General features: G+C 41.1%; 2 protein-coding genes across 2 annotated transcripts in view; one reads left to right on the top strand and one right to left on the bottom strand.

The window, feature by feature from the left end:
- Qin (tudor domain-containing protein qin) overlaps positions 1–26,820 on the bottom strand; it is a 416,046-nt gene that overhangs the window by 300,691 nt on the left and 88,535 nt on the right. The window lies entirely within an intron of this gene.
- Positions 22,564–26,820, top strand: part of LOC143361106 (uncharacterized) — a 90,168-nt gene continuing 85,911 nt past the window's right edge. The window contains exon 1 of the mRNA XM_076800366.1: positions 22,564–22,861. Coding sequence (XP_076656481.1) covers positions 22,810–22,861 — 52 coding nt within the window. The 5' untranslated portion in view covers positions 22,564–22,809. The remainder of the gene's footprint in view (positions 22,862–26,820) is intronic.

Here is a 26,820-nt window from a genome sequence, read left to right as displayed (position 1 = left end):
TATACAAGTCGCTCAAGTTCTATACAAGCCTTTAAGGTTCTATACAAATCTGTCAAGTGTTGTACAAGTCCTCAAAGTACTATACAAGTCTTGCAAGTCTTATACAAGCTCTATACACGTCTTCTAAGTCTTGTATAAACTCTATACAAGTTCTCCAAGTTTTCCAAGTCGTATACAAGTCTTTCAAGTTGTATACAAGTCCTACACAAGCCGTGCTTCGAACACAATGTTTCCCGAGCAGATGATTCCTCCGATATTTTATAAAACCTTACACAGCGAAAAGTGGATCAATCATCGTCAGCTGTTCGGTCGATTCGGACCGTTCCCAAAAATCCTGGCGAAACTCTAATAACAGGATCCGGGGACGAACTACAAAAGAAAAAGACGACTACAAGCGAACGCTCGCGCGAGGTTCGGTACGAAGAGTATGGAAAAGTATGAGGAAGTATGAAAAGTTGGGTGGGGGTGTCACGTCGAAGTAATTCCGCAATGAATAGGAAATACCGGTGTGTGCTCCGGGCTTCCTTGACGCAGCAATGGAAACGTCCCGATACGATTTCTCGGTTAGCAGTCCGCTCCCGGTGTATTCTATAACTCAACGGGGTTTCCCCCGTGGCAGAAAGAAACCTTAATAGACTACCGTGTACACGATGGAAAATTGGGAAAATCGTTGCACTTTCTTGTCGGCGACGACGTTCGCGCTACAAACATCGGGAGAACGGAAACTCGGAACGACGTTACGCCAATTCGATATCGCCGGGCCGCGTTATTGTTATGTAGACCGTCGAAGACATTGTATCGCTTACATTACCCGGAGTCGATAAGCAATTTTCTCGTTGCCGGCCTCTTCCATTCGAAATTCATTCTTACTCCGTTTCCCGTAACTTGTTTATTTATCTCGGCTTCCCCTGCTGGCACGTGAGCTCGGTTATATGTCTTATGATCGAGCGTTGGTAGATTGTTTATAGATCCTTACATCTACATTTATTAAGTTTTTATCAACTCGCTTTCTTTTGTCTGTCTGTTTGACTTGAAGTTACAATAGATAATCAACACATTCTACACCCCTCACTATCATCCTGCGCCACACGTTTTTCGTTCTCAATCTTACAAGTATTTTCATAGCAATTAAAAATTCACAATCACAAATTTTCAGGACTATCTATATAGGGTTAGAAATCTGGAGCTAGGAAAAATTATTTTATACATTTTAGTCCGTCTTAAAAACGTGGAATATTAAAACAATTTTTTCCTAGAGATCGCAGTACCTTCAAGTTCTATACAAGTCCTCCAAGTTTTCCGAATCGTACACTAGCCCTATACAAGCCCTGTACAAGTGCTCCAAGTCTTTTTAGTTGCATACAAGTCCTTCAAGTTCTGCACAGGTCTTTCAAGTTCTATACAAGCCCAACAAGTTCTATAAAGTTCTTCAAGTTCTGAACAGGTCTTTCGAGTTCTATATAAGCCCAAAAAGTTCTATACAAGTCCTTCAAGTTCTGTACAGGTCTTTCAAGTTCTATACAAGTCCTTCAAGTTTTGTACAGGGCTTTCAAGTTCTATACAAGCCCAACAAGTTCTATACAAGTCCTTCAAGTTCTGCACAGGGCTTTCAAGTTCTATACAAGTCCTTCAAGTTCTGCACAGGGCTTTCAAGTTCTATACAAGTCCTTCAAGTTCTGCACAGGGCTTCCAAGTTCTATACAAGCCCAACAAGTTCTATACAAGTCCTTCAAGTTCTGTACAGGGCTTTCAAGTTCTATACAAGCCCAACAAGTTCTATACAAGTCCTTCAAGTTTCCTACAGGTCTTTCAAGTTCTATGCAAGCCCAACAAGTTTTATACAATCCCTTCAAGTCTTATACAAGTTCTATATAAGCCCTATAAATGTCCTCCAAGTCTCCAAGTGGTATACAAGTCGTACACAAGTCGTATACAAGTCCCTCAAGTTCTATACAAGCCTTTCAGGATCAGATGCAGACAGTCCTGAAAATTTGTGATTGTGAATTTTTAATAGCTATGAAAACACTTGGCGGAGGAGCCAACAATTTCTTTGGATAATTCCGCTTTGTTACACGTTGCCTTTTGTGCTCTCTGTTACAAATAACACGGCTTCTTCTAAAACAAAATATATGGACATAAAACGTGTCCATAAATCAACTTTCACAGAGTCATCGAGCAATATTGGGGTAGCATGATTTGTCGTAAGAGGAGAAAGGGTTCTCCAAACCATTAATTATGTATGTATTAAAAATAGGCGTGTTACAGTTGCTTACGAAGCAGATTCGTCGGGACAGATTTTTCCAATCCAGCCATCCAATTAGGAGAATTTCTAGCGAACGCTTGACGAACTATTGCGTCATCACAATTTCGAATTTTAATTTCTAATCTACCAAGAATTTACGATTTCTGCTGAATTTTATAATTGCAGAGCGTTGCAAAGATATTATAAACGTTTTTCAACTTGCGCGTCGACTTCTGCAGCAGAGATGCAGCTGTTGGTAAACGGGCACAAGATAGGGCTACTTTCACCGTTCCTTAAATTCCAATTACATCTCTGTCAAGGCCGAAACAACCACAGTGGCCGGCACACGAATATCAACGACCGAATTCCACGGCTTTCTATCCGTTGCAATATGTTCCTCGCGGATGCAGTCCGTCCGGAACTCTCACTATACATAGGATGTTCCTCGTGTGCACTTTCAGGACGTTCACATCAAATCGAACAATAGGTTACCGCTTTCAAATTAACATGTACCCGAACAGTGTTCCTTCTCTCTTCGTCTCTCTACTCTTCCTGGTATCTTCTGATCGATCTCATCTTTCGTCGATCTTCGCGAATCATTCTAATACTAAGTTACCGAAATCATTTATTTGCTGCCACGTACAAATGATTAATTAATCGACTGCAGATCTGCGTGCGAAATAAAAATGTTCCGGATTAATTGCGAGAGACAGGTACCGGATGGAAATTTCTTCGTTTCAATAATATCAGAGCCAGGTGACATTAAGATTTTGCAACACAATTCTGCGGAAAAAATCGCGAGCTTCTAACTCAGAATTAAGTTCGGGGTTCGGGGCTATTTTGATCTACAGTTCCATCGAAATTACTCAAAAACTACTTAAAAACAATTACAGTGAATTCTCGATATATGTCAACAGAAGAGGCCTCGCGTCATGTATCGTGCAGGAGATATACCCGAGCCGTGTTATGTTTACAACTCGGCGTCCCTCGCGCGGTATACCCCACGGCAGTGGGGATAATTCCGCGACGTTTATGGTCGAGGCCTTGGCGACATATATAGAGGAATCACTGTAACTTTTTAAAACTTGAACCAAACGGCTTGAATTTTTTGAAGATGTTCGAAGGGTTAATTTACTAAGTAATGCACAAATAACTTTTTTTAAAAATTGCTATAAAAAGTAGAGGTCAAGATTTTTGATCGGATGGAAATTTCTTTCATTTTATCATTTTAGCGAATTCGAAGGAAATATATGGGAGAACACGTGATAAATCCTCGGGTGCTCATCAATCTTTCGATTAGGGGTCAAACAGGACCCGATGCCGTTCGAGATCTGCGATTTCGGGGCGGTGCCACGGTAATTTATTTTATACGGTTTCCTTCAACGCGTATGAAAATTCATTATGTTATTAGTCGGTAATCGGCTTTCGGAATTCCACGCTTTTGATCCGATTATGTCGTGATTATACAGTTTTTCGAGCCGGTGGCCCCTGTACGCGGGGAAAGATAAAAATTTATCCTACCGTGGCGGGATAAAAAGGAAAAAGCGAAGACTGTTCAGGAATCAGCCGTTTCCTTCGCGTTATCAATATTATAACAGTATCTTTTCTCGTGTTATCCTGCGAACGGGCGAACATTTTTCATGCGCGCAGCTTAGGATTCCATTATACTTATTCCAGAGAATGTTACCGGCACGGAAAAGAAGGAGATTTAAAAACTCCGAAAAAGTAAGGGAATTAATTAATTTCCGGGATTATAGGGATTTTCCTAAAATTGCAAAAATCGTTCCGACAATTTCCGACGCTATTAATCAACTCTGAACAATTTTTAGTTGGTCTATAATTCAGAATTTTTACAATTTAATGGACGCGCATGTGATGTACATTTTTATGGTGCAGCTCTCTCTCTCTCTCTCTCTCTCTCTCTCTCTCTCTCTCTTATGCACCGATGAACAAAATGGTGAGTAGACCGCGGATTTAGGTGTGACCAAAATGAACAGATGAAACTTAAAACAGTGGACTAAAAAAGTTCGGGAGCGTTTGCGTTTTACTCTCAATTTATTGGAATTATTATCAAAAGAATATTAAAGCATTTTTATTTTCTTGGCAATCGGTGCAGACAATTTGTATTGTGCAACTTTATGCATTTATGGCTTATACAAATTTTCAAAAAATCCGAGAACACAAAATTCGATAGCATTCAGTACGATTTTCTAATCGTAATATAAAATCCCATGTGATTCCACTTTCTGAACATTTGTCCGAAAAAATTGAAAATTGCATAAACATCCGCGGTCTACTTATTAGAATAATTGTTTAGCTACTTTGTACAGCTTCGAGTATGGTTTAACGTGCAACGGTGGACGTGCAACAATTTTCAAATCGGGATAGAGATTCGAAAGAATCGCTTGTATCGACGAAAGTTAAAAGTATGCTAACGATAATAGTTAGTTTCCGGGGAACCAGGAGCAAAACGAGCGTTTCTTTATTAAAACGGCAAAACAATGGGCCGGCTCTATTTCGCGACGCTGCACGATAGTATCGAGCACATAACGAACGTGGGAATAAAGCTGCTATTGTGACACGTATTACCCTGATTATTCTGTAATTATTTATTCATACGAGCATTGTTTGCGCCGAACAATTTAACCCGCAGTTAACCGTGAATTATTAAACCTTTAAATTTCCGTCGAGGATGAGAGTGTTCGGAAGGAGTAGCGGAGGTAGATAGGTACTTATTAAAAACCTTCTCTCGCCGCGAGATTCCTTTTGCAACGGTCGCCTTCTGTCGGGTATCATAGAAAATCCGGCGGGGAGAGAGACCAAGAAAAAAATGAAAATAACCGTAATGCAACAAAAGGGATTAAGCTTTTTACGCAATCCTCGCCGAGCTCTGGATTACACGTGGGAAGTCTGGATTCAACAAAGCCCTGTGCTGCTTGACGTAAGAAATTGTGAACCCGTGTGCTCTCTCTCTCTCTCTCTCTCTCTCTCTCTCTCATCGTGCCCTCGACTACTGTCTACGCCTCGCAAGAAGTCTCACGGAACGGCACAAGAGAAAAGAGAGCACTCGATCGCTCCGCCCATCCCCACCGTTGACGCTCCAGTAGGCCAATGCTTAGGCTCTGACGTCACACGCTGTATAGTATGTGCAATCGCTTTAGCCAATAGAGCTGCTAGGGCCGCCCCTTCCGCTCTGACCAATCAGCATTCCCCTCACCAGACTTCTTGTGCGGCACGCACAGTACAGTGAATTCCCGATATAAGTCCCTACGAGCCTAGCGTTTAAAGGTCCCTGGAACTAACCCACACCACCACGGGAGCCGTCAGTAACAAAAATTTGTTGTTATCAATTTTTTTTTTTTATGGGACTCTCGCCAATATATTTGTGGAATTTTTCTGGTTAATATGATACCGAATACGATATCAATCGGATCATGTTTACCCTAATTTTCCGTTAATATAATTGTAATGGAAACTAACTTTCATTGCTCATTGCTAGACTGCAGATCTTTATGCAATAATTTGTATACATCAGTTGCAATCTATAGGAGATAAGTAAAAATTAATTTCGCTCATTAATAATTCTTATATTATCAAAAATGGTATATCGACATTGTTAAACTCTTTCGATCTTTTTACCGTTTTGAATTACTCATTTTTGTCATAGATGCATAAGATCCGCAGTCTACTCATTACACAAGTAACATCATATTTGGTTTCATTTTAATCAGAAAAATCCCACGAATGCGTCGGCGAGAGTCTCACAAAAAAATAATGACAAATAAAGAAGTTTCGTAATGGGATTAGTAGTGGTCTCACACCGATACACCCGACCCGTATTATGTTTATACTCCTCAACGACCGAGGTCACTCGAGCTTCCCTGTCCTTTTCTACGTGCAACAATGTATCAGAGAGAAACATTTTCTCAGCCTTTCTGTCCCTATCAGTCTATATGTCCCGGGTTTGGGACGTATAGACGAGAAGGGTCGTTTACGTTTCCAGGGTGCAGCGTGTATTTCAAATGCAACCACAGATTTCGTCTAAATGTCCCTCGCCAGAACCGCGCAAGCGACTTATATCGAGAATTCACTGTACATCGTATTTGACCATGCATCGGAACTCGCTGTAACGGTGGGAGAATAGGCGGCTAGCACACAGAGTTTAGGGTAATCGCCGCTAATTCGGAGCACGCGATTTTTAAAGCTTGACCGAGAATAGGCAAAAAATTCTTCCTAAACAAAACCAACGTCGAGATTAATTCGCAGCCCCTTCTTTCGAAAATTCTTCACTAATTATAAACAAGTACTCGAATCGTGATTTATTTTCTGTGCATTCGCTATCTCATGAGTCTTATATATATATGTTTTTAATTTACAAAAATAAAGGGATAGCACAAGAAGAATTTATCCAGAATTCTTGCAAAATATTGTGACTTCGAAATTATGATTTCGAAGAGTGATTTATTTTCTGTGCATTCGCTATTTCACGAGTCTTATATATATATTTTTTTTAATTTACAAAAATAAAGGGATAGTACAAGGAGAATTTTGTCCAGAATTCTTGCAAAATATTGTGACTTCGAAATTATAGTTTCGAAGAGTGATGTATTTTTTATTTATTTGCTATCTCATGAGTCTTATATATATATATATATATATATATATATATATATATATATATATATGTTTTTAATTTACAGAAATAATGAGATAGCACAAGGAGAATTTGTCCAGAATTCTTGCAAAACATTGTGTCTTCGAAATTATGATTTCGAAGAGTGATTTATTTTCTATTTATTCGCTATCTCATGTCCTATATATATATATGTTTTTAATTTACAGAAATAATGAGATAGCACAAGGAGAATTTGTCCAGAATTCTTGCAAAATATTGTGACTTAGAAATTATGATTTCGAAGAGTGATTTATTTTCTATTTATTCGCTACCTCATGTCCTATATATATATATATGTTTTTAATTTACAGAAATAATGAGATAGCACAAGGAGAATTTGTCCAGAATTCTTGCAAAACATTGTGACTTCGAAATCATCATTTCGAAGAGTGATTTATTTCCTATTTATTCGCTATCTCATGAGTCTTATATATATATTTTTTTAATTTACAGAAATAATGGCTTAGCACAAGGAGAGAATTCTTGCAAAATGTTGTGTCTTCGAAATGATTGTGGCAACGAGAGCACACGCACGCACGCACGCACACGGAAGCGATGTAGCGTGTTACCTTTCGGGTCGCTAATGGATCCCGGGTAAGATTACGAGTCGGGGAGGGGGGAAAAAAAAGAAATAGTTAATAACTAACGACAGTTTGGAAACATTAACGCTCGACGAAATCATGCCGGCGAGAGAGATCCGACGTTCGCCTCCACGGTCTCTCGCGCGAACTTGTTTCATGAGAAAAGTTTCGAATTCCGCGTGGCAGTCTTCAGTAATTTGTCTCTACTCGGTGAATACTTAATAATATATCCGCGCCTGCAATTCGAGAGACTTTGATTTCGGGAATGTATAGAAACTCGCGGGCTAGGAAGAGTCGCGGGACGGAGAATGCCGGGAAAATTCGTTCCGGGGAGACGGGATCAACGACAGCGTTCGCATAACCTTGCTACGAGCTATTTCGCAAGAACGGGCCATGTAAATTCGGCGAATTATGCGCGCAGAAAAATTATTCGTCTAGTTTCACGTGCGCTAGGAAATTCGAGGCACGGACGAGACGAGTTTCAATTCAGTGATCACGTTGCACGCAATTTTCAAATTCCAGTCGATTAGGGTAAGGGAACCCTAATTACTCGATTTATGTCAACAACACGGGTCTTCCCAGCGTCATTTATCGTCCAGGAGATATTTCCGAACCCTGTCCTAGGCGCCTCATGGGGTATACCATGGGGATAATTCCGCGACATTTATCATCGAGGCCTTGGCGACTTATATAGAGAAATCATTGTACTATGCGAGCCTTTCACAGGCCAAATCGATTAACTCCACTTCTTGAAATATTTTAAATTCAAGTGTCAAAGCACTTGGTCCAGTCATAAATTGTTTTCTTTATATAATAATTTTCCCAAATAATACAGATTAACACCATTAAACAACGAAATTCTTTTGGTCGCCGAATAATAAATAATTTATTTCAGAAGCCATTCATTACACCAGGGCTATTCCATCTTATTCATTCTACAATGTATTGTACGAGGTTTATTTCAATGTTTATTTTAAAGGGAATTTTGAAAGACAATGTATATTATTTCATCAACTTTTTTCCACTTTCTGTTTTATGGAGTTAATCGATTCGGCAAGTGAGTGCTCATGTATAAATTAGAATTATTTTTAAAGCATAATGAATATTAAACAAGGGATATATAACATTAACTGATTCTAATCGAAAAAAATTTAATATTTCTTTTTCAATATTCATTGTGCTTTAAAAATAATTAATACAGGCACAGTAGTTGGTACCCCCACAGTAATTGAATAGGAAAAATTGTCCAAGTCAATTGTAATGTAAATAATGCATTAGAGATTATTATTGCAATAAATACATTCGTTTATAAAATTACATGGATAAAACGGTCTTCTTCATATATAGAGAAATCATTTAATTCCCATATCCCAGATATGGTTCCGATAACGTAAACATGGTTATACACTGCAAAGCGGAAATGCTAATCGTAAGTTTTTGTGCAATAATACAGTCAAACCTGTTTTTGTGCGGTCCTTTTCGTAGTACATATTGAATTATGTGCATGTTAAACATTTCTCCATGTTTAAAATGAGAAATTAAATTTTTTTTAAATATTTCCAAGCGTAATTTAATTATTTATTTTGTTTGGAAAGCACTTAATCGCTATTTCGTAAATCTTGTAAAAAATCTTGAAATTAAATTTTTCGTAAATATTGTAAAAAATTATTTGTTATAGCAAACACAACAACAAATTACAGCTAAATTATCTGAATATATTTTTTGTGCGGTTTACTTTATGCGGTCCCTATTTACCGCACAAAAACAGGTTTGACTGTACTGTATTCGTTTGACGCACGAATAGTACGTCAGACAGTCGCACGGAATTATTTTTTTTTCTTTTACACTGAATTATTTTTTTTTTTCATTATTAGGACACATGTCGGGTCATGCTTGTTACCCTCGGAGAGAAACCGAACCCTTTGCAGTACAGTTTCATTTTTCCTCGGAACATCTTGACCGAGTCCACATTCGATTGCCTCTTCCCGAGAAATTGACGATATTTGCCCCGCTACAATTTCGCAAAAAACAATCGTGCAGCAATAAATTTGGACTCGTTTCAAAGCTCGAACACTCTACTTTCGCACAACGTTGCTCATGTTCCTGCAAGATATTTTTACACGCTGCAACGGATGAGAAACCGACAACCCATTTTTCCTAATAAATGCTACCAATTGAAACCCCTGTAGAAATGTTAATGTTATTGACCCTAATTATTCGCACTAATTCTACTCTGGTCGAACGATAGAAAAAAATGGGAACAAAACGCGGGGCCGTTGATCGGTCCGTTGAAACGAAATGACCGACCGGTTGGATAATTCCGCGGGCAAACGAGAAATGAGAATGTATAATGTATCGATGGGAGAATTACAAAGTGCGAATTACGTGAATTCGTAATCGGTTTCAGTTAGCACCGTGAACGGTTACTTATCGCCTTGTACACCCACATAATACATAATATTCGCAATAATGCACGCGCGCGCGCGCGCGAGGGAGTGTTGTATCCTTCGATTTCATTTCCATTCGCGATACGCATTTTTGGCAGTCGCAAGTGTGTAACACTTATATTCGACGCATTGTCCTCTGAATTCAAATTATCGTGGCTCGATGTTGTTGCAAATTTTATTCCCCCTCCCCCTACCTCCCCTTCCCCTCGTCACCCCGCTCCCTCCCCCCGCCCCGCGTTCCAATTAATTAACGGGGCAAATTTAACGTGCTCGAGAAATGCAATAAACGGGAATGTATAAATTATTAGTCTATTTGTCTATACGGTACATAATTATGCGGGCATCAATAAATTTGCATCGTGATTATAAGAAATAATTAACCAGACATGTCTGACCGTACTTTTCCTCGCTGTCGAGTATCAACAATACTCTAGTTTTCTAATGCAACGGCGAGAACAATTTGAACGCATTCAAAATCGAGCAATTTTATGGCTGCGGTATAAATAAATAAGAGCTAACTTTCCCGGTAGTTCTCAGCAGTAATTTAGTGGCCGAGCTGGTGCTAATGAAACTATTACAAATTGCTGAGAGTATAGATAACTTCGCAAATTTTGTAAAAGCTTTGCAAAAATTTGGCAACAATTTTGCAAATTTCTACGGATTACTCCGCGATTCCTAATCGGAATGAAAAATGCACACGCGTTATTGGAACTCCATCGAATAACGTGAGAGTTATGTTAAATTTTATAAACAATTTCTTTCCGCGTTTTACGCTTTTTCACAATTCGAAAAATCGAGCAATTTTTAGCTGCGGTATAAGTAAATAAGAGCTAACTTTCCCGGTAGTTTTCAGCAGTAATTTATTGGCCGAGGTGGTGCTAATGAAACTCTTACAAATTGCTGAGAGTATAGATAACTTCGCAAATTTTGTAAAAGCTTTGCAAAAATTTTGCAAAAATTTTGCAAATTTCTACGGATTACTCCGCGATTTGCTGATCGGAATGAAAAAATGGAGACGCGTTATTAACACTCCATCAAATAAGAGTTATGTTAAATTTTATAAACATTTTCTTTCCCTATTATACACAGTCACGCGCATTACAAAAGTGGACAAATCGCGCAGCCAGGTTATTCCAAAGTTGGAATTCGACGGTTGTTCAAATCAAAATTCCTGCACTTAAATTCACCATAAAATCCGGACGGCCTGGCTCAAATTCTGATCGCTGACGGTCACAATTAAATTAAAATTGTAATGGTCAGATTCCGATTTCACCGATCCCGTTCAAATTTAAATTCCAGCAGTCACGCTTAAAACAACTTTTATCGATCGCGTTCAACGTCTATAATTGAAAAACCCATGGACAATTACTGTTTCATAAAGAACTTGCACCAAACTAATTATACCAATTGAACTACGTACAAATTAGTCATACAAAATGAACGGACAAATTACTGAATAGGTTACAGACCTTTCCTGAATTTTATATGACGGTGCCAATATACAGACTGTACTCGATATATGTCGTAAATACCTAGCCGATAAAAGTCCCAGAACTATCCGCACTGTCCTTTTCTATGTTCGGCGTGGATCAAAGAATATTATCCGATATATGTCCCTGACCAGACCCGTGACGAGGACATATATCGAGTAGTCACTGTTTATTCACACTGCCTCGGGGTATACCCCGTGAGGGGCCAAGAAGCATAATTGTCATTTTCTTCGTTCGGCAGTGTATCAAAGAGTAGTATCTTCTAGACGATATATGTCACCGGATAGACGCGTTGTGGACATATATCGAGTAAACACTGTAGTTTGCCTTCACATCCCACCGATTTACTGTTGGTTTACGTTTAAAAACGAATTACAGTGTCTACTCGATGTATGTCCAACACACGGGTCTAGTCAAGGACATATATCGGGTAGGACATACTAGAGGCCTTGGTTCGTGGCCCCTCACGGGGTATACCCCGCGGTAGTGGGGACAGCTTTGAGACTTTTATCGGCCAAGCGTTTGCGACATATATAGAGTGAACACTGTACTAAGTAATTCGTCGTAATATTTGACGATTGTATAGAACAGGGTACTAAAGCGAAATCTTGTAACTCGTTTGAGAACGTTGGGAAGTTTCTGTTACTTACCATCCAGTAAATGAACTCCTCGTCGTCTGGCGGACTAATTCCTCCAACTTCTTAAAAACACTCGGGGCGTTCGGTTTTAATTTTAAACTGATTATTCTGTCTCTGGCCGAATTCGAACGAGTAACGGGCGACGATGTTTCGCGAACGTCTTACGAGCCACAGCGAGTACCGGAACGCGTGTTACCCTAACAGCACGGAAGAGAAGACTCGCGGTTTGCAACGGAGAACGGAAATTAGTCGGCAAATGGGACCACGGCTGTGCACGTGAAAAAAAGCTTTCCGCCGGGTGCAGGCCACGGTTTCGTGGCCGACAATTACTGCTCCGGCCGCTGATGTGTTCGTTATCGCCGCTATTTTTTCAACGGGGATATCCCCCAGATTAAGCTCGAACGAGAATTTCCATTCGTAATGGAACCGGCAGAGAAAAAAAAAACCTACGGGTATGAGCATACGCCATCGTCGCGACCAACTATTTACGTTACGCCGCGCAGATTATTTATTCGGCGCGGACCGTGTGAATTATAGAAATGTAACCACACTCTCTGTTCCCCGGCCGATAAAAAATAAAAACGCAACGTGTTGCCCAACACGTTATCACTGGGAGGAGCATCGGCTGGGCGTTAACTTTGATCGCCGAGACGACGGAGCTGGATGGTTGACCGATTTTCTGCATTTGCGACGAACGCGAGTATGTGGATCAGTCAACCGATTAAAACTGTTAAAATGAGAAACAAATTTTGGTTAAACTTCACCTTCTGGGACCGAAAATTTTTAACTTTTTTCTGATATAATCCTGTAGATCTTGACGAGAAGGTGCCAAAAATCGAAGTTTCAACGCGAGGAATTCACTGGTTCAAAAGCGACGGCGCCCTTATCTGTCAAAAACGCTTAAAACCGGACATCTTTGAACACCCTTAACTTTTGAACCAGCGAATTCTTCGCGTTAAAATTTCGATTTTTGGCATTTTCCCGTCAAGATCTGCACTATTGAAAAATTGTTGGTCCCAGACAGTGAATTTCAGCCCAAATTTTTATTTAGATCCAGTGGTTTGGAATCGCTGCAGAACATTTGAATTTTGCATAAACCTTCGACTTCGTTTGAGCCAGCAATTTCTTCCTTTGCGCCTGTATTTTCGGATAGTTGTGACATAAACGAATTTTTCGGGGGTACGTATATGTTTATATATTTCGAAGTGCAGGTCGTCATTTTTGCAACAGTCATTCACAGTTAACTGATTCCAATGTACAACTACAATTAGCACAAATGTGTGGATATACACTTCTTTTTAACGTGGGCGATTTTGATTCTATATTTTATGCGACTATCTCAGAAATAGATTGTGTTATAAGAGGAGAAAAATTTCGCACCCCCTCCCCATCCACGCCTAATTCTAATTGTTGCTTTTAACACGTTCGCTTGTTTTCCTCCTATGCAAATCAGTCGCTTGTGTTGGGCGTCGCCTTGGACGTTACTGTCTGTGATGTCTCCCCCCTCCCCCAATTTTTACAGGATTAGAAAGCAGTCCCGCCGATGTGAATTGTTGACGGCAATTAGAAGCATAATTTGCAGAGAGCTGCGAGGCAATTGTGTGGAGGAGGAGGAAGGTGCTCGCGAACAAAGGAATCTGTTCATTGGTACTCGAGCCCTTTCGCTGCGACGCGTCTCAACTGCGAAATGCCTCGCCATTTTGCCGAGCAATATTTGCATGCCGATTGTGGACGGGCTAATGTGTCTAACAATTAAACGAATCTCGCGAACGTCTTCCTCAAAACCACTAGTAATCACAAACAAATTGAGCATTTTTCCTCGGGTCGGAACATTAATGCCTTCGATGTCTCCCATTTTATTTTAATTTCTCCGAGCGTGGCAAATTAAATGTATCAGTTTTTTCAAATTTTTCAATTTTTATTTCATTCGATTCGTTACTTCCACTTCGTGCCCATATGGGCGTGGCTTCGTGCCTATAGAGGCGTGACTTCGTGCCTACAGAGGCGTGGCTTCGTGACAATATAGGCGTGGCTTCGTGTCAATATAGGCGTGGCTTCGTGTCAATATAGGGGTGGCTTCGTGTCAATATAGGGGTGGCTTCGTGCATATAGGGGCGTGGCTTCGTGCATATGGAGACGTGCCTTCGTGCATATAGAGGCGTGGCTTCGTCCATATAGACGCGTGGCTTCGTGCATATAGAGGCGTGGCTTCGTGCCAATATAGGTGTGGCTTCGTGCATATAGGGGCGTGGCTTCGTGCATATAGGGGCGCGGCTTCGTGCCAATATAGGCGCGGCTTCGTGTCAATATAGGCGTGGGTTCGTGTCAATATAGGCGTGGGTTCGTGCCCATATAGGCGTGGCTTCGTGCCTATAAACGCGTGGCTTCGTGTTCATATCGGCGTGGCTTCAAGGCCGTAGGGGCGGGGCTTCGTGCCCACTGTTCCGTGTATGCCCAGGGCAAGAAAATCACTGCCCGTACGGGCAAACGCTGAATAGCTCCGGTGTAGAATTCAACTCGAGATCAACCCCGATATTTGAATTTCAATTTGTCTGCTGTCTTTTGCGATCCACGCAGACAATTTTAATTTTGCAATCCCAGCGATTCCCTTTAAAATAGCAACTTCGTCTTCGATATTTAATTACAACTTAAGTCCGTCGATACGTTGCTTACAACTTGCCGAAACTGTTGTGAAGAGAAAAACAAATTCCTATTTGGTTCCTGTGCGTTGCAATTTTTACTTTCCACCAAGATGGACCAATTATAAGAATCTGGATGGTTGCGGAGGAGCGAGGAGAGCTAGTGGCGTTGCAGGGTAATAAAGATGAATTTGATACGATGAATTCGCGAATTACGCGAAATAGTATGGTGGGCAGGTACGATTTAAGCGCTCGCCGTAAAAGGGAAGGTGCGAGAGAGAGAGAGAGAGAGAGAGAGAGAGAGAGAGGCCGGGCTTTTCGCGATTCACAATGAGGCGGCTTAATCAATTACTCGGTCGATTTCGGCGCGAGGCGTTCGTTAAATTTGCACGTGTAATACCTGAAATAGTTACCGCTTTGCCGTTGCCCGGTTAACGGAGTTCCTAATTACGCAAGAAAATGGGGAGGGGGGAGGAGGAGGGGGGGAAGTAGTTCAACGCGATTAGAAACTTCGGGAAGCAGAAAACGGAATCGGACCGTGTGCACGTGAACGACCTTCCTCTCCGCTTTTACACAATAATCATCTGGCCTTCCAGAAAACCGTCCACGCAGAACTCGAGTAGAAACGCAACGGGTAGCGAGAACAGCAACAAAACGGTGACGTTGGATAACAAACGAGAAAGAAATACAAGAGAGAATGTACATGTGCAAGCGCGTTTACGGCGAGGAAAGAGAGACCGAGAGAGAGAGAGAGAGAGAGAGAGAGAGAGAGAGAGAGAGAGAGAGAGAGAGAGAGAGAGAGGGAGAGAAGCATGAATCCAGCGATATCAGGTCTTATTGTTCGAGTTCGAGCTCTTTGTCTCCTCCGTTTCGAAATGTTCACCGTGAAGGGGAAGGGAGAAAGAGAGCGAGAGAGAATATCATAGACGGCCTAGTATCGTTGAAGGGCTTCGCCGACAAATGCTCATTGTACCACCGGGGGATCTTACGTCAACGGTGAACTTTCGTTTCGAGCAGCAGAGAGCGCTATAGTTTGCTCCGCGAACGATCCGAACGACGAGCGACTTGCCGTGAAAAGACGAGTCCAAATTCTGAATCGCGAACTTGTCTTTTTCCCAGCCGTGCTTTGTCTTTTGTGAACGGGCAAATCGACACAGAAGACGGCCGGGGCTGCGCAGACTAAACTTATGGTCGGTGCAGAGAGAGAGGGAGAGAAAGAGAGAGGGGAGCTTCTCCGTTTTGCTTCTTAATTTCGAACTTCTTCATTTCGAAAATTACGTCTATCCCACGATAATTTATTTAGCGAAAAATCAATTTTTCACCGAAAATTTAGGAACCTCTCTCGCACCCCCAGGGGTGCACGCACCCCAGGTTATGGGGGGAACCCTGTGTAAAATAAAATTCTTGAGCACTTTCTTTTCTTTTTTAATCGATAGGAAATTTCCTCAGGAATACGATAAAAAAAAAGTTAAAATGTGATCAGTAGACTTTGGATTTTATGCATTTATGACAAAAATGGATGAGCAATTTAAAGCAGTGGACATATTAAAAGGATTTAGGGGCTCCAGCGTATTGGTTCTAGTTTAATAAAGTAATTAAAGGAAGAAAGAAATTTTTATTTCGCTCCCGCGTCTTGCAATTAATGCAAATATTTTTTATTTTGCATGAAGATCCGCAGTCTAGTGATCAGAGATGTTCTTGTACGTTATTTTCAAATAACATCTTTATGACACGTAGTATATATATTATACAAATAATTGGCCTCAACATGACAAGCTCTAATCTTTAACTTTTTGTTTCAAATATTTTCAATAAGAATTGTTCGTAACAGAGAATCCGTTTTTTTTTCAAAACTTCGCCATTTCTGTAATTTTGCAAATTTTAATAAAAGAAGAATGTCATGTTGTACGTTTTTACATAAACTAACGATTCCATTTCGATTTTTTTGTTTCAGTTCATTTTTCTGCATTATACGCTGCATTGCTCATTTACAGGATGTCATTTTCAAGTCACCATTACACCATTGTTACTAACACTTACAATTTCTAAAAAATATTATTTTGTACATTATAACATTAATAGATGATACCTCAAATTTCAAATCAATCTACACAAGGTCCATTTACACAAGGTTCTCCCCTTGATTGATCGAATTGATCCGATCGAGTTAATCGATTTACAGCAAAATCGAGCACGTGAAGTTGAAAACTGGCGGACAATTAAAAAGATTTGAAGATGTGTCGATAGCAAAATTATTAAGGAGCCGGCAATTTTTATTTTCCTGTACACTCGCGGTTTATATTTGCTCTCGTGAGTGTTTATTAGACGGAAAAATTAATTCCTGGCCCGGGTCAGGTCAGAGACGCACCGATCTCCGTTTTAAACTCGAAAGATCATCAACTCGAGTTGACGGCCGGAAATTAAAAAGTCGAATCGAGAAGCTCCATCGTCCAAGGGTTAATCTTATCGAAAAAATTCTAATTTCAGTTACCTATTTCGTGCTCGACGAGTTTTCCCATTTTCGCTGAAACATATTTTTCCAACTTCACGATCGACGAAGAAATATGTTTCAAATATTTTAGGACTTCTATTACACCGACCTTAACGTCCACGAAAATATATTTTGTTTCATAAAATGAGTAACACGTTCCCGGAGAAGCCTCTCGGCGGGTATCCTGCACAACTTTCACATTTTTCGCTAAATTCCCTGGAAATTTGAAGAGGAGTCTTCTCTTGTATACAGGGTGCCCCATTTTACACCTAACAGCCACGTATTTAGAAAACTATAACGGGCTTTTTAATTTTAAATAAATCGGAAAGCAGTTGTATCATTCCTCAATTAAATCTTGGAGATGAAATTAGTATTCCTTAGGAAACCGAATAGAGAAAATTGATATAGCTTGACAAAGACATAGTTCCCTCGATATATGTCAATAAGACGGATCTCAGGGATTAAATGAGTATTCCTCAGCAAACCGAACACAGAAAATGTATATAGCTCGACAAAGAAGTACAGTGTCTTCTCGATATATGTCAACAACACGGGTCTCGCCAGCGACATATATCGTCCAGGACATACTATTCCTTGATCTTTGATTACACTCCTCGATGTTCAAGGACCCTCGAGCTTCGAGGCCCCTCGCAGAGTCTACCTCGCGGTAGTGGGGATAGTTCTGCGACATTTATCAGCGAGGTATTTGCGACAAATATCGAGAAAAGACTGTAGTCAACACCCGAGCAAAGTTTCACATTAGTTGACCCTCGTCAGTCCATTTTTCAAAAAACCTGCTATTTCTCGCCGAAATGAAAAAGAATGAAATCCCCCTCCTAACACAGAGAGACTCGCGGTTATAGCAATTTGCCGGCATAAATCCGAACCGGCGCGTGTGCTCCGCGGTGATTTATGCGACGCCGTTTAGAGTGACGCGGCCGATCGAATTCACTGTGTCAAACAAATTTGTGCCGCGCGCGGAACGATGGGAAAAAAGGCGAACGAGTTGTAAAGTACGTTCATTTGAGATCCCGGGCTTCACGGGCTCGTTCCGTGCCGCGCTAATGCACAGATAAGTAAATAAATGAGCGAGCAAAACGGAAAGAGGTGAAATGAAAGAAAGGAAGAGAGCATGAGAAACGAGAGGAAAAAAGAGAAGAAAAGAAAGAAAGAAGCGGAACGAGGGAGACGGTTGAAGGGTACAACCGGTTCTAATTAAAAAGCGTGTAATTAATCATAATTATGCTAGTAGTTCTCTTTTCGGTCGGCGATGACGTTTCTGCAAGATGCGACTCAATGGGTAAACGAATTAACGCCAACGACGAGAATAAAGATGATGAGGGCTGTCGCCGGGCGAATGGCAACGCCACTCGAGACCGTTTGTTTATGAATTAAACGTTAACTTAATATTACGTGTTAAATTAACGAAGTCGAAATAGTTCTCGCGGAGGCGCAGCAAATTTTCTTGCTGCGCGCCCCTTTTACCATTTTTTCCATTCATTAGGGAGGAGCATATTACCGGGGACTTGGTGACACGGAAAACGATTAGGCAAATCGGTTAGGTAGAAAGTGGTCCGACCACTTTCCAATCCGGCGAGTCCTAAAAAACTTGTGACAGTTTATGCCAGAATAAGTACGGTCGTGTAACGCGTTTTAAATAGGAGTTACCGTGATCTCTCGATATATGTCGCCGAGGCCTGGCTGGTAAATGTCGCGAAATTATCCCCACTACCGCGGGGTATACCTCGTGAGGGGTCGCGGAGCTCGAGAGGAATCGGGCGCCGAAGAATAGTAAACATAACACGATATACGACGCTGTACAGTGATTCTCGATATATGTCAACAACATGCGTCAAGTATCGTCCAAGAAGGCTACCTGAGCCGTGTTAGGTTTACACTCTTCGGCGTCCGAGGCCCCTAACAGGGTATACTCCGCGGTAGTGGGGATAATTCCGCGACGTTTATCATCCAGGCCTTGGCGACATATATCGAGAATTTACTGTACTACACGGTTCACATCGATAGCAGGAGAACGTGTTCTAATACTCTGTTTGATAACTAGACCGCGGATATTTATGCAAAATGAAAACTTTCTACCTGAATTGCAACAATCTGGGTTGAACTAAATATTTAAGTTCCTGCTTAATATGTTTAATAGGTCGAGAATAATATAATAGTATATTTAAATTCTTCAAATGTTTTTACTGTCTTAAATTGATAACCGTCGGTGAACGAACGGCTCCTAGTGAGCGACCATAAGTTTTTGAACGGAAAAATAATATTTAGGATGCCCTCTTCGCGTTGAAATTTATGACAGTAATTTTACTGTAAGCTCACACACTCCCACTCCTATTCGACAGTACATTTGTTTAGCAGTTGTTTATTCAAAATGAGTTACCCGACAGAATGATTTTTTGAATTCACTGCAAACGATCTTATAATATATGCAACTTCATGCATTGACAGGAGGTGTTGGCGTTTGCAACATAGTGAAATAAATGTTTGGACAGGCTCGAACATCGGTTCGTATTGTTTTCATAGGAGGAGCGAGTTAATTAGAGTAGCAATCGATTGATCCTTGAAAAGTGAAACCTGCGCGAAAAATCCAGTCTCTGCGAGAATGTACGAGCGAAAGTTTAATGTATGTAATTAATTAGCTTTTCTGTTATTGTGGTTCGGATAAACGTTTGATTTTTCTTCGGCATTTTGAACGCCGGGTATACTGACCGTGAAGAATGACGTTGACTTGGAAATTAATTTCGAACTCGGTAGAAAGTGTGTTAAGAAATCATTTCAACCTTGAAGCACTGAGATAAGTGAATTACTTCGGTAAATGGTGGAAATCGGTAACATAACTCGCCGCATATGTAATAATTCATATATACAAATAACTCACTTTTAAGCCACTGCAATAATTCCTGTCCACACCAACACAATTTCAAAGTTCTTACCTGAAACAGAAAGAAAAAGTTTTTTTCATTAGGACACTTCGCATACCGAGTAATTTATGTAATCTTTTGCAGTAGTTGTTACTCTGTCCAGTTATAAAACATTTAATTTCTTCAGACATCAATACCACATTTATATAACGCTAAGTTGCTCAGAAATGTTCATTATTCAGAAATTACGCTTCCTTAACCCAACGCATGTTAAACTGTACAAAAATAAATAGCGCCAAAAATTATTCGAACACTTTTCCGGGTCATTTGTGACCCATAGCGGTGGGGATTTTTATTATTCTGATATAAGAAGGCGCTTTTTATTTCGAAATAAGAAACCCGGTCCCGAGCCATTGCCTTATATCGAAAGAAAGCTAGTGAAATATCGGCGTGGGTCAGAAATGACCCATAGGCCTAGAACTCGCAGGAGTCCCGAGGTATAAAATCCAAATTAATCAATTCACTGTGTTTAATATAAACCGAGCATAAACGCGATAAAATCTGTTTAGTCGAAGGAATCACTATACCACACTATACCATACATCACTATATCACAATAACGTGTCGATGAAAAAATAAAAGAAAGAAAGAAATAGTAAAATCCTAGAGAATAGCGAGCAAATTTTGATCTAAAAATTTAAATCACACTTCTAATTATTCCAAGACTGTTACTGGAACAGAATAAAAATAATGAGGCGCTCCTATAACAATATCGAAGAAAAAAGAACTCAAAGGGAAAATTTTAATTGCGGAACGGAGAAAAGACTTTCAGGAAGTATAGCTAAAAAGTTTTACATGATCAAGTCATTCTCGAGGCTCTCCCTAGAGACACGAGGATCGTGAACAAAAAATGCGTGCAGGGATCCAGAACTGTAACACGATCCGTAAATTATCAAACCGAACTGGCCTAACCGAGAAGTAGGTCACCAGGCACACATCCTCGCCAGTAACGCGTGCGTGTGTGTGTGTGGGCCAGAGAATGCAGTGATCGAATGATTTGTTCCTCAAACTGATCGTGGGAAGCCAAATTTTCTAGCGAAACCATCACTCCGCAGAGTTGTGGAATTGAACGCGATCACTATATGCGATCGCGAACATAAATTCTCGATGTGACAACTGTACAAACAAATTCGTGGCTTTCACAATTACACTAATTTTACTTCGAATCGGTAAGATGGAGTATAGATGCTCGGACAGTGGGACAAGTTTACAGGTGTCGTGCTACAGGTTCGGCTAATGTGCTCGAATGTATGTCATGTAGACATGTACAGTGAATTCTCGATATATGTCAACAACGATATATCTCTTGCCAGCGTCGTGTATCGCCCAGGAGACATAACCGAGCCGTGTTACGTTTACACTCCTCGGCGTCCGAGGCCTCTCGTGTGGGGATTATTCCGCGACATTTATCATCCATGCCTTGGCGACATATACAGGGTGAGTCACCAAACGTTAGCACCTCAAATATCTTTGTTGTTTCTACAGATACGTAAACTATGGTAAGGACAAAGTTGAATGGTACAATGGGGCTGACACGATGCAAAAAAAAAATTTTGTTTTTGTCATTTTTTTTTTTTTGGAGATGTCAAGGTCACCTTGACTTTTTTATATGGAACCACCCTTTTTTAAACACCTACAATGATAGTCCCTTTCATTAGGAATTCGGTGACTATAATTAGTCCAAGGTCATTCAAGGTCAAGGACAGAGAAAACGTATAAAACTAAAATATGGATAGAGAAATCAGTTCGTGAGACGTGGCCAGGTCTGTCCACGCCAAAATGAACGTTGACACGCTGTCAGCTTCTGCTCCTCAAAGCAGTAGAAGCAAATGGAGCTAAAGGATGATACTCGGATGATGTTGGACTCGTTGGATTAGGTTCAGAAAATGGGTAGCAATCAAGATCCCCTTGATGTCACTTTTTGTTCCCCAAATCGAAAACGTTCAGTCACTGTGCCAACACGTAGGCGACGACAAATCAGGGTTGGTTGAGCACGTTGGGTCCACAAAGATGATCCAGCTGTTCCAGTGAAGAGCTAAAGATCGTCTCGCAGTCTTTGTTCTCGAAATCGAAAGGCGTTCTAGATCAACGTCTTGAAGACGATACTCGAGTCATATTGGGTTCTAGGCTCAGCCGGGTCCTGAAGATGACCTAGCAGTTCCAGGGTCTTCGCTACCTCCTGCTAGCATTAAGACAGTCTCTAAAGGAGAGCAGAAAGCAGAGAGAGAGAGAGAGAAAGGGAGGGAGAGAGAAAGAGAGAGATAGAGAGAGGAGAGCGTCTCGTTCGAAGGCGGTCACGGGTCTGAGCAGTCCGAGGATGTAAGAGCACTGCCTCCACCCGCCGCTTCCTTTCCTCGTTCCCACCACCATTGGCAGCGGACGGTGCCGTGCCGCCATACGGGCAAACCGTGGCAAAAGCAAAAGTCGACGGAACGCGTATACAACCAGGCCCGTTCTGGTCCAAGTGTTGGGAATACTAGCGGCGGCGTGCCATCGGAAACCGCCAGTTTCCGCGTGGACTTCGGCACGTCGAGTACGCCGATCTCGCGTGTCCTCTTTCCGTCTTGCGGTTCCCCGCGATCGTCTCGCCTCGTCTCCTCGCGTTCGCATAACCGCGCCGGCTCGTCGACAACAGCGTGCGCCCCTCCGAGGATCGCCCCCGGGAAAATGCGCTCGACGAGTGTACCATGCTTCGTTCACGTTCTGCTCTGTGTTCTCGGTGAGTAAGGTGTCATCGATTCAGATCGCGAAAAAAAAATCGCAAGCTAAGTGGAGTTGAACCGTCGTCGACCTCGTCAAAGGAGATCCGGCGGATCAGCTTACCATGATCTAGCTCGATTCCGTGAAACTGGGACGATCAGTTTTAACAAACGTGCAGAAATTTGGTAGATCTAGTGAATTATCAGATTCGTTAGTGCAGGGTGGAAAGAAATTTTTGGTCTTGATCCGTGAAACAGAGTTGTCGCAAAGTTGTCCTTGAACTTGAATTTCAAGATCAAATTTTTGTATATTGCATTGTATTCTACGCGTCATGACAATGAACAAAAATTTGACCCTGATTTGAATTTCAAGATCAAATTTTTGTGTATTGCATTCTATTCTACGCGTCATGAGAATGGACAAAAATTTGACCCTGATTTGAATTTCAAGGTCAAATTTTTCTTCACTGTCTTGTATTCCACGCGTCGTGACAATAAACAAAATTTTGACCTTGGCATTCAAGGTCAAGGACAATTTTACGGTAACATTTCTTTAGAGGCCCTCGTCGATCTGAAGATGTAGAATATGACTACAGCAGCTAAGACCAAACATTTCTTTACACCCTGTACGAGTTTGCCCACATGATTCTGTGAAGATCCTGCGCGATTAATCTCTTGGGCACTGTACGCCACTATAGTGGCTTCCGTGGAAAGTATCGGCTTGAACGGTACGCCACTATAGTGGCTTTCCGTGGAAAGCTTCAGTTTGAACGATACGCCACTGTAGTGGCTTTCCGTGGAAAGCTTCAGTGTGAACGATACAAACCACTATAGTGGCTTTTTTGCCATTCGCGGATAGGCGCGCCGTCCCTGGGGGACAGAGTTGCGGACGAGCGCGCCGTACTGGGGAGAGAGAGTCGCGGACGAGAACGCCGTACTTGAGAGGTTAAAGATTGTTGCCCATTTTCTGGACACCTTCTACCACTGCGATTGCATTCCTGATATCCATCCGACGTCACCGAGGTCACGTGTCTCCCATCTTCGCTTCCGGAAGAAAGTGATCGGTGTCCGGTGAATAAAGAAAGAGAGTGGTATATACATGGTGTTCAGAGTTGTTTATTTACTAGGTGAAAACGTTCTGTTTAGAAAATTGTCGGTCTTGAAATCGCGGCACGACGCACGTGGTCAAACAGTGCGAGGAAGTTTTCAATTATGGAAAATAATTGTACCGGTGTGCTGAGAGCAGACTGTCGATGTGTTTCTGACAAAAATTGAAATACAGAACGGTTGAAGAATTTGAAGCACGTGAATATGCGTTATTTGGTACTTATTAAAATTATTACGTGAGACCAAAAATTATTAAGTGTCCCAAAAATGTTCACGGGTCTAGCCAGGGACATATAGCGGCCAGGAGATACTATTCTTTGATCTACGCGACCTTACACTCCTCGGTGATCAAGGTCTCTCGATCTTCTTGGCCCCTCACGGGGTATAACCCGCAGCAGTGCGGATAGTTCTGCGACTTTTATAGGCTAGGTATTTGCGACAGGTATAGAGTAGACACTGTATTCTTTAAAGTGGAAGAACATTTTTGAAGGTGGACAAAACGATTCGAGTTTCTTCAAGAATTTTTGGAAGGATTAGTTTAGTAGCTTGGACTTCTATGGGCTAGGTATTTGCGACATATATAGAGTAGACACTGTGTTCTTTAAAGTGGAAGAACATTTTTGAAAATGGACAAAATGATTCGAGTTCCTCCAAGAATTTTTAAAAGGATTACTTTAGTAGTTTAGAATTTTATCGGTTAGGTATTTGCGACATATATAGAGTAGACACTGTATTCTTCCAAGAGCAATAACATTTTTGATGGTGGACAAAATGATTCGTGTTTCTTCAAGAATTTTTGGAAGGATTAGTTTAGTAGCTTGGACTTTTATGGGCTAGGCATTTGCGACATATATAGAGTAGACACTGTATTCTTCCAAGAGCAATAACATTTTTGATGGTGGACAAAATGATTCGTGTTTCTTCAAGAATTTTTGGAAGGATTAGTTTAGTAGCTTGGACTTTTATGGGCTAGGTATTTGCGACATATATAGAGTAGACACTGTATTCTTCCAAGAGCAATAACATTTTTGAAGGTGGACAAAACGATTCGAGTTTCTTCAAGAATTTTTGGAAGGATTAGTTTAGTAGCTTGGACTTTTATGGGCTAGGTATTTGCGACATATATAGAGTAGACACTGTATTCTTCCAAGAGCAATAACATTTTTGATGGTGGACAAAATGATTCGTGTTTCTTCAAGAATTTTTGGAAGGATTAGTTTAGTAGCTTGGACTTTTATCGGCTAGGTATTTGCGACATATATAGAGTAAACACTGTGTTCCTTAAAGTGGAATAATATTTTCGATAGTGGACGAAATGATTCGAGTTTCTTCACGAATTTTTGGAAGGACTAGTTTAGCACACGATTCAAAGTAAAAACGTTTAAAGAATTAAAATATACAGGGTGTCTCAAAAATTTTCCACTTCCTTATAAGGAGTTATATCTCCTTATTGAGGAGTTATTAACGACAAAAACAGACCAATCGGAGCACGGCTATAGTTTCCGGATTGCGACTCGGCGACAGGTCGTTGGCATTGGCGAGGTCGGAATCCATCCGGTCTAGCCACGCTCTGATTGGTCAGCGTTTTTCGTGAATAACTCCTTAACGAAGCTGCGGAGAACATTTCCGCAAAGGAAAAAGTTATTCAAAATAACCTTGGGAATCGCCCCTGTCAAGGACAACATTTTTCGAACATCCTGTACAAAGGACTATACGTATGTCGCGTACGATCGAAAATCGAACACACCGGCACCCCTTGGTTTATTGATATTGATTCATTATCTTAATGGAGAATCGACTCATTTATTGAGAGCTGTTATAGTAAGTTGGTCTGCGAGGTAGCAGTAGAGAAAGAGCGGTGTGCAGGTGTAAAACGATCGCGGAACGCGTACGGAATGTGAAAACGCATGGAAACGGCGCGAACCGAGTCCCGGAACGGTGTAAACACGTATTCCCCGACACGTGCCGTCCACGGTCCCGTGGGAATCGATACGGACTGGTTAAGTGCGACCGCTGTTTCCGTATGAAAGTATGGAAGTGCGGTGGAAATTGTGGTGGCACGCGGACCCGTTGCGCGTTCCAGATCGCAAAGAAAAACGGGCGACGAGCTATATTTCCCGTGGCAGCATGTTTTTCCACGGAATTTATTATTTCTCCTATGCCCTGCAACACGATGACGAATACTCTGCTTTCACCAGCCATCCGAAAACGCAAAATACCGACCGATAGATGCTGGAAATTCCCCTTCTTTCTCGACACATAATCCTTACCGATTTTGCTTTCTAAATAGATACACATTTGAACATAAGATTGACGATATATAACCCGTTGCTATTTCGTAATGAACAATCTTACAGCAATAAATTTGGACTCGCTTCGAAGCTCGAACACTCTACTTTCGCACACCGTTGCTCATTTTCCTCCAACATATTTTCACACGGTGCAGCAGTTGAGAAACCGAAGACAGACTTTTCCTAAAAAGTGCTATCCATTGGAACCTCTGTAGAAAGGTTGAAAAATTTTTCTCGTGGATAATTCTTCCGAAGATTCGAAGACCGAAGTCTCCTTTTTCCGACCAGACCGTGAAAATTGATCTACGATTTTTTTTCAACGTTTTATGGAACAAAAACTGGGGCCAAGTTTGGCGGCGTGAAGCCGTCACAATTAGAGAATTAGAGAATCGTCACAATTACAATTAGGGAATTATCACAAATACAATTAGAGAATTGCCACAATTAGAATTAGAAAATTAACACAATTACAATTAGAGGATTGTCACAATTACAATTAGAGAATTGTCTTTTTATTCATATCTGTTCAGTTTTCTGTTTTGCAGTCAGGATGTGTTTAACGCTAAACACATAAAAAAATG

The sequence above is a fragment of the Halictus rubicundus genome, chromosome 14 (assembly GCF_050948215.1).
Source record: "Halictus rubicundus isolate RS-2024b chromosome 14, iyHalRubi1_principal, whole genome shotgun sequence".
In the NCBI taxonomy this organism is placed as follows: Eukaryota; Metazoa; Arthropoda; class Insecta; order Hymenoptera; family Halictidae; genus Halictus; species Halictus rubicundus.
This window is presented reverse-complemented; position numbering and strand designations above follow the sequence as displayed.